This window comes from Euleptes europaea, chromosome 8 (genome assembly GCF_029931775.1).
Source record: "Euleptes europaea isolate rEulEur1 chromosome 8, rEulEur1.hap1, whole genome shotgun sequence".
NCBI lineage: Eukaryota > Metazoa > Chordata > Lepidosauria > Squamata > Sphaerodactylidae > Euleptes > Euleptes europaea.
In genome coordinates, this window is record NC_079319.1 from 99,126,855 (window position 1) to 99,136,120 (window position 9,266).

General features: G+C 42.7%; 1 protein-coding gene across 1 annotated transcript; it reads left to right on the forward strand.

Moving 5' to 3' along the window:
• Window positions 1–2,341: 2,341 nt before the first annotated feature.
• LOC130482187 (serpin B6-like) lies at window positions 2,342–8,844 on the forward strand. The gene is made up of 9 exons (XM_056854995.1): window positions 2,342–2,624; window positions 2,670–2,849; window positions 3,165–3,524; window positions 3,615–3,886; window positions 4,936–5,082; window positions 5,639–5,756; window positions 6,155–6,297; window positions 7,260–7,427; window positions 8,406–8,844. The coding sequence occupies exons 3-9, from the start codon at window positions 3,338–3,340 to the stop codon at window positions 8,796–8,798; spliced, it is 1,428 nt and encodes a 475-aa protein (XP_056710973.1). The 5' UTR covers window positions 2,342–2,624; window positions 2,670–2,849; window positions 3,165–3,337; the 3' UTR covers window positions 8,799–8,844.
• The last annotated feature ends 422 nt before the right edge of the window (window positions 8,845–9,266 follow it).

The following is a 9,266-nucleotide window of genomic DNA, read 5'->3' on the forward strand; positions in this document are numbered from 1 at the left end:
GATTCTCAGCACAATGGGTTGGATCCAGCTGAGTTTTCCACTCAGTCTTATTCAATTGCTCTCCTAATTTCAGACACACCTGATATAGCTTTGTCTATGCGTGTCTCATGATCTCCAGCATGGCCTTTAGGTGGTCAAAGGGGACCTCACCCTCTCTTTTCCACCAACAGAAATGCTGGTTGGATATGTGGTACTGAGTCCCACTGATTTCAAAGGAGCTTTCTCCAAATGCAAGACCTACAAGATGAAGCTGTTGTGTAGCACGTTGGAAATAGATAGAGCCTGATAAGATAATTTCTTCCTTCTGAGTGAAAAAATGGAACTGAGAGAGCTTCTGTTTGGAAAATTTCTTGTTTAAATGTTAGAAGGGTTTTATCTTTCTTCACATACAGTATCCAGGAAGATAGATTTTTAATATTTTAGAAGGTTGCTATTGGAGAATATACATGAGTGTGTATTTGCAAAAATCATACTGAGAGCTTCATCTTAAATATTCATTTAGGAACAAAACACTGTTTTTAAACATCATGAAGTTCCAATTTGTCTTCTTCTTCCCTCAGAACGTCTGAATTCCATCATGTCTTCCCTGCCTGAAGCCAATGCCAAATTTGCTCTTGACTTTTACCGGAAGCTGAGTGAAGAGCACCCAAGTGATAATCTCTTGTTCTCCCCTGTGAATCTCACTGCTGCCGTTGGCCTGCTTTTTTATGGCTCTGGATGTAATACAGCAGAGGAGCTTGAAAAGGTGGGTGTAGTCCAACTTGTGCTCATTTGCCAATAGGTTACCATTGATATTCCTAACTTTATTTATAATCAAGAAGAAGAAGAAGAGTTGACTCCCCCCCCCACTTTTCTCTACCTTTAAGGAGTCTCAAAGCGGCTTCCCTTCCCCCCACACAACAGACACCCTATGAGGTAGGTGGAGCTGAGAGAGTTCAGAGAGAACTGTGACAAGCCCAAGGTCACCCAGCAGGCTTCATGTGCAGGAGTGGGGAAACAAACTTGGTTCACCAGATTAGAGTCTGCCGCTCATGCGGAGGAGTGGGCAGTCACACCCGGTTCTCCAGATTAAAGTCTGCCAGTCTTAACCACCACACCATGCTGGCTTTCAGTTATATAATATCAGTTATCATGATTTCACATTTTACCTATTCTGTATTCAATCAAACTGTTTCCCTCTGGAAAACTGTGTTCATGGTAGGGCTGTTGAAAAAAAAATTCGGTAAAGTTCAGCTTCGGCAAAATTCGGCCCTTTTAAATTTGGGACTTGCCGAAGTCCGAACTCCCCCGCTTTGGATCTGCGAAATTCAGCGCGAGATCTGGAGTTCGGGGGAAAATTCGGCCGGGTCTTTGAAGTGCTGGGCGCCCCCGGCTTTAGGGAAGCCCCGTGAAGACGTGCGGCGGGCTCTTTAAACAGATCTGTGCCTCCCAGCTGGAAAGACAGGAAAAGACAGGTTCGGGAACGCCGAACCTGCCAAATTTATTCGGCGATCGCCCCAAATTTGCTGAATTCGGGGCGTCGTTTTCCCGCCTTTTTTCAGTTCGGTTCCATCCGAACTGAAAACCCCCGAATTGCGGAAAATTCGGCTGTTTTTTCAGTTCAGACAAACCGAATCGACAGCCCTAGTTCATGGATTTCCTATCAAGCACTTTGTGCCTAAAGCAATATTATCATCATTCAAGGTGCTGCACTGGGATGAACTGGAGGAGAATAATAAACCCCAAAATGATGAATACTGGATAACCAACCTTAGCGATTCACCTACAAAGGTATGTACAAAAAAGCTCAGAAGAAATTGTGTTTTTTCTCCTAAATTCCTACTTGCATATTGGTACTATTTCCAGCTATCTCTATAACAAGCTCCATGACAATTGGAGGGAAACATATGTGAAGGGTAAAAATAAGATTCCAAGTTTACTTAAAAACCTTTACATTAAATTGCGGCTATAGTTTTCATAAACTTACACCCAATTACCTTATTCAGATATGCTGCTGATTTCCTTTTGCTCCTTTCCTTTTGGGGCTAGTCTAATCTGAATATGTGATGACACAGCCAAAATAATCTTTTTGGTGATACATTAGAACAAGATTTGGTTGAAGTTCTGTCACAGTAATGTGGGACATACAGCATGGCATCTACTAGTCCTTCCCTCTTCTACAGAAATAACAAGATATATTTGAAATTTACAGAAGTGTTTTATCTAATTGCAGTCACAAGGCAAGATACCTCTGCAGCCCCATCCTGAACTGCAACATGCTAAACCTGCTGAGGAGAAACAAAAAAATGAGGAACCACAGCATGCTAAACCTTGGGATGAGAGCCATCAAGCCGATGAACCACAACATGCCAAACCTAGTGTTGACAGACATCAAGCCCAAGAACCACAACACACAAAACCTAGAGATGACAGACATCAGGCCCAAGAACCACAACACACAAAACCTAGAGATGATAGACACCAGGCCCAAGAACCACAACACACGAAACCTAGAGATGATAGACACCAGGCCCAAGAACCACAACACACGAAACCTAGAGATGATAGACACCAGGCCCAAGAACTACAACACACGAAACCTAGAGATGATAGACACCAGGCCCAAGAACCACAACACACGAAACCTAGAGATGATAGACAACCAGCCCAAGAACCACAACACGCAAAACCTAGAGATGACAGACACCAGGCCCAAGAACCACAACACACGAAACCTAGAGATGACAGACACCAGGCTCAAGAACTACAACACACGAAACCTAGAGATGACAGACACCAGGCCCAAGAACCACAACACACGAAACCTAGTGATGACAGACATCAGGCCCAAGAACCACAACACACTAAACCTACTGATACTAGACGACAAGCCCCTCAACGACGACACACTAAACCTAGAGATGATCGACATCAGGCCCAAGAACCACAACACATTAAACCAAGTGATGATAAACATCAGGATCAAGAACCACAACTCACTAAACCAAGTGATGATAAACATCAGGACCAAGAACCACAACTCACCAAACCAAGTGAAGACAAACATCAGGCCCAAGAACCACAACTCACTAAACCAAGTGATGATACACATCAAGCCCAAGAACCACAACACACGAAACCTCGTGATACTAGACGACAAGCACCCCAACGGCAGCACACAAAACCTAGAGATGACAGACATCAGGCCCAAGAACCACAACATACTAAGCCTAGTGATGATAGACATCAGGCCCAACAACCACAACACACGAAACCTAGAGATGACAGACATCAGGCCCAAGAACCAGAACACACAAAACCTAGAGATGACAGACATCAGGCCCAAGAACGACAACACATGAAACCTAGAGATGACAGACATCAGGCCCAAGAACCAGAACACACAAAACCTAGAGATGACAGACATCAGGCCCAAGAACCGCAACATACTAAACCTAGAGATGACAGACATCAGGCCCAAGAACCAGAACACACAAAACCTAGAGATGACAGACATCAGGCTCAAGAACCACAACACACTAAACCTAGAGATGACAGACATCAGGCCCCAGCACGACAACACACAAAACCAAGAGATGACAGACATCAGGCCCAAGAACCTGAACACACGAAACCAAGAGATGACAGACATCAGGCCCAAGAACCAGAACACACGAAACCTGGAGATGACAGACATCAGGCCCAAGAACCAGAACACACGAAACCTGGAGATGACAGACATCAGGCCCAAGAACCAGAACACACAAAACCTAGAGATGATAGACATCAGGCCCAAGAACCACAACGTACTAAACCTACTGATGATAAACAAGAATCCTCCCAACATCCATGTTCCTGCTCTAAGCCAGAGGCACCTGAAAAAGAGGCATCAACTTCTCCTGAAAAGGTAAATTGTGAAATCCTTGGAGAGTTTGATTTCACTTGAGATTCTGATATTTAGGAATTCTCTCTTAATATATTTAATGGTTTAACAGAATTTATGACAAGTTTCAATGAAAAGTAGGAAGGAAGGAAGCCCAGATTCCCAGTTAAAATTTCTGTGCAAACATTTCTGATAATCTAATTTATACGACCTGTGTAAAAAAATTGTTGCAATTTTGGGATAAAGTAAAACATGTTTAATTGTTGTTTTTGGGCCAATTTCTTATAATTTCCAGCCAAGCCACCATGACCTTTATTAATTAATAGTTCAATAGTGCCATCCTAAGCAGAGCTACACCATTCTAAGACCACTGACTGTATTTAAGATTGTAATGTAAATTATTATGATAATAATGCAGGAAACCCCTCAGAATGTCACCATGGAAGAAGGCTGTGATAAAATGTACTCAATCAGTCACTATATGATTATTGAGAAGTGAGTTCACTGTTTTCCATGGGATTTACAAGAAACATGGCCTTTGATCCCACCTAGACTTTACATGGGGGGAGGGCAGGGGGTGGTTTCTGCTGATTCATTCTTCCCATGGGAGATATCTTATTCTCCCAAGGTTTTTGGTTTTTTTATCCATCTAATTGCTTGTCTAATCCTTCTCCTTCACCCCTACCTGTTTAAAAACAGAGAAACTGAAGAACAGAAAAGCAAATTAAGAGGAAAAAAACCCTCCTGGATTGTGGCAAAAATAAGAGTTTCCTAGTCAGGAATGGTTGGATACCAGGACGGCACAGGTTTAGCTGCTGCAGAAAAGGCACTGGTATGAGAAGTGATAACAATAAGCACAGGAACAAGCAGGGTGACACTATTGGAAGGGAATGGGGCATGAAGAAAAATGCCCCCATTTGTTTCGATGACCCTGCTGCTTGGTCTATAGAATGGAATGCTGTACCACACAAGACAAGAACAAGCCAATGTATTTCCAATAGAGATTGCTTAGAGGAAAAGGTATTGGCTTTCAACCAAGTGTCACTAGAACTAACATCTCGTTTTATTACTAGACTGTTTCAGATGATGCGTGTGAGTATCCTGAAGGATTCCATACTGCATTCAGCAAAATACTTACCCGACTTAACAGACCTAGCACCAACTATGTTCTGAGTTTTGCCAACAAGCTCTATGGAGACTACGCCATTGCTTTCATTCAGGTAAGTCAGAGTTTGGCCATTGCTCAGTAGAAAAGTACTGACTATATTAAATCCAGTTGCAGCATATGTTCTATATTACTGACTATATTAAATCCAGTACTGACTATATTAAATCCAGTTGCAGCAACATACATGGTCAAATGTTCTATTGACACTAAAAATGGTGTGTTATAGTTAAGGTAGGAAGGCTGTTAGAGCTAAATGTGTGGTGCATTTTGCCAGACCAAATCCCTAATGCAACTGAAATTAACTTCCTCTCCTAGTCTATAAATGTTTGAGTCTGGGATCATCATTGTTGCTATTAATCACTGCATATATTGTGCAAAGGGTCCCACAAACAAAAAGATAGTAATAGGATCTAAGATTTCTCCAAGAAGCAGGGCCTTTTCAGTGGTTGTCCCTGCTTTCATGGAATTCTGTAACAGAAGGCCCACCATGCCTTCTTTTGCTTGTGTTCTGTAAATTCTTTCAGGGGATTAAGGTGAATAACTTTCTTAAATTAGAGGGTTGATTCTACACCTTAGACTATTATTTCCTGTGTTTTTCTTTTGTTCAGAAATTCCTTTACTGTGCTCTGAAACTGTATTTGACAGAAGTGGATGGAGCTGATTTTCATTGTGCCCCTGAGGAAGTGAGGAGACTGATAAACCTGTGGATTGAAATCCAGACACATGGTAACAGCATCTCATCCACTTCTGCTTGATAGTTAGGAAAAATGTTAATGATAGGAAGATCTCCGTCCTTTGGTCCTAGGAGGGTTGTTTTAGAAAACAACAGCTAACTAAAATTTTGTTGAACAGGTCGTGAGAGAAGATAACAACTTTTCATGGCTTATCAAGACACTGCATGTGCAGAGATATTCTTCTTCCACATGGAAAAAGAACCTCAAGAAGAATAATTGCTATAGGTTTTGTATAACCACTAGCCCCAGTATAGCTTCTCCATTCAGCATTCTCAGATAGGAAATGATGAATTGCATATAGCTGAAGGCTCAATTTCTTGTGTTTCTTTGTAAGGTAAAATTAAGGATGTTCTACCCAAGGAGGCTCAATTTCTTGTGTTTCTTTGTAAGGTAAAATCAAGGATGTTCTACCCAAGGACAGTGTGGATTGTCTGACTGAGCTGCTGATGGTGAATACTATATACTTCAAAGGAGTATGGGACATTGAATTTAAGAAAGAGCTCACAGAAGAAGCCCCATTTTTCAATGATGCGGTAAGTTATATGTCTGCTTCCCTGCTTCTCTGTTCATTTCTCAGAGCTAAATAGTGGAAAGGTCCATTGCACTTTTCAGTCATATTTTGAAAGGGTGTCGTAGGTTTGCCAGGTCCCCCCTGCCGGCCACTGGCAGGGGTAGGGGGGGTAGGGTTGCTAGATCCAGGTTAGGAAACTCCTGGCTGTAGGGGAAGACAGTGGGTACAATGCCATAGAGTCCACCCTCCAAAACATCCATTTTTTCCAATGAGAACTGATGTCTGTGGTCTAGAGATGATCTGTAATTCCAGCGGATCCCCAGGTCTCACCTGGAGGCCGGCATCCCTACAGTTCTCTTACCCCAATGATGTCTTCATGCAAGCATCTCAGGCAACATAGATCACAGAACCCATAGACTCTGCTTCTTCAACTGACCCATCTGCCCTTCTGCTCAAAGATGAAGGCACATAAAGACACTCTAAGGGGAAATCAAAGGGATTTAATTTATCCATTGATTTCTACTAGACTTAAGGGATCCACTGATTTCAGTTAGACTTAAGCGTTAGTACCTTTACCTGAATTGGTTGGCCAGTTTCTTTGCCCTCTCTTGCTGTGTGAGTTGCCAGTAGTGCTGAATAATGTAGACTGCAAAAAAAACCATCCTGGAAATTTAGGGGGGAAATCCTAAGCATCATGCTATTTCCAAATTTACTAATCCGGTATCACTGTCAGCCCTTGTTCCTTTCTGCATAGTCTATTCTACTTCTTTCACAAAAGACATTAACAAATGATTGTATCCATTGTTGTTTCCAGTTTTCTTTTTCTGGATCATCTAGTTTTGACTCATCAAGTCCACAATGACAAAATTATAAAAATGCATCTAGGAGCAAAAGAAAAGCCACATTGAGCCCCAAAGAAAGGCAGGATGAAAAGGTTTTATTGCGTCTCATTTCTCCCAATATTTCTGTTCTCTTTCCTTGCAGAAGGCCTTTCACACTGTGCAGCTGATGCACAGTAAGGGGACCTTCAACACGGGAACAGTATATCTGAGCAACGTTGAGGTGCAAGTTCTGGAGATTCCCTACAAAAACCATGAGCTGAGCATGTTCATCTTGCTCCCAGCAGACGAAAGTTCTGAAGCCCTTCTACAGGTGATATATTTCTTGCTAAATAATATTCATTAGTTCTTTATAGCATTATACCCCACTTTTCACTCTCTTGGGGACCTGAAGTGGCTGATGTTGTTCTCCCCTCCTCTTTTAATCTTCACAGTAACCCCGTAGGTTGTGTGTGTGTTAAGTGCCGTCAAGTCGCTTCCGACTCATGGCGACCCTATGAATGAAAGTCCTCCAAAATGTCCTATCTTTGACAGCCTTGCTCAGATCTTGCAAATTGAAGGCTGTGGCTTCCTTTATTGAGTCCATCCATCTCTTGTTGGGTCTTCCTCTTTTCCTGCTTATACTGTAAGGGGTCTAGACTCTATCAAGAGACTAAACTCCTAGCAGAGTCACTCAAGACGGAATGGTCACAGCTGAGGCACCAGACGAAGATGCATCCACCCCCTTAAGGGATCAATAGCCACATCCGCAGAAGAGAACAGGCAGTTCCAATGGGGATGGGGGCAGAGGAATCCCTGAAGGTTAGCTACTGGGCAGCAGTAGTAGTGGAGGGTGACACTGGTGGAGGATCTTTCGTAGATAACGGCAGTGCTACTACGGCTAATCCTGGTTAGTACTTCGCAGAAGAAGGCACTGGTAAACCACTTCTGACCAACCTTTACCTTGAAAACCCTATGATGAGACCCCGTAGGTTAGGCTTAGACAATGAGGGTACAAGGTCACCCTGTGAGCCTCAATGGCAGAGATGGGATTTGAATCCAGGTCTTCCAGATCCGAGCCCAACACTCTGACCACTTCACCATAGTGTTTGTCTTTGTAACTGTTGTGTGAACTTAGTCATCATTATACCCATCTTTGGCTGCATAATCTGGTGATGTTGGCTACAACAGTCTTGTTGGTTATCATTAGCTTTTTACTTAACATGGCCCCACTTCCTTTGCATTGATGTCGGAGTTGTGTTTTTTTCTCCGACTGGAATTCCATTGTTACAACTTCTGTTTGTTCCTTTAGCTGGAAGATGCACTGACCCATGAGGATTTGCTTGACTGGTCCTATGATCTGAAGTCTGAAGAAGTGGACGTGGCCATTCCCAAGTTCAGCATGGAGAAGACGGCTGAAGCTGACAAGTACCTCAATCTGTCACTTCTGAATGATTCTGGAAAAGCTGATTTCTCTGGAGCAACAACCACTCATGGGGTGGCTCTGTCTCAGCTTGTCCACGATACTTTCTTTGAGATTGACGAAGAGGGTGGTGAAGCACCTGCAACAAAGGAGGCCCAAGCCTCTAGGCGTCAACGTCGTGGACCTGTGTCCTTCATAGCTGACCATCCCTTCCTTTACTATGTTCGGCACAATTGCACCAAAAGCATTCTTATCTTTGGTAGATTCTGTAAACCAGAGTAAAAGAATGGTTCTGACTCACAGAAATCGAGATCAATGGAAAACGACTACGGAAAATGATTTTAGAAAAAGCCATTCTTTTGCACTTTTCCACTTAGCTTCCTTCTCTGTGATTCTAATAATTGGATTTATTGGGGGAAAGGAAATTTGTATTTGGTGATGGGCCTAATTTGCATTCTGAAGGAGTTTTGTTGTTCTGCCTTCTCACACCATTTTGCTTCATGTCACCTTGTTTAAGGAACAGCCGTTCCTCCTGAGCTCTGGATATTGTCACAGCTCTCAAAGAGAGTGTGCTGTTTCTTCTCTTTGCTGCCAACTATGCACAAATGGACATATTCTAAAAGGAAAATAGCTTCTGTCCCTTTGAGATCTGTGAAGAGAGCAACATTTAGGTGGTGTGGACTCTGAAACCAGTTCAGCACTGTTATGGGGAAAGCTATACTTCTTCCTTCTGCAAAGTTCTTAAAGAGT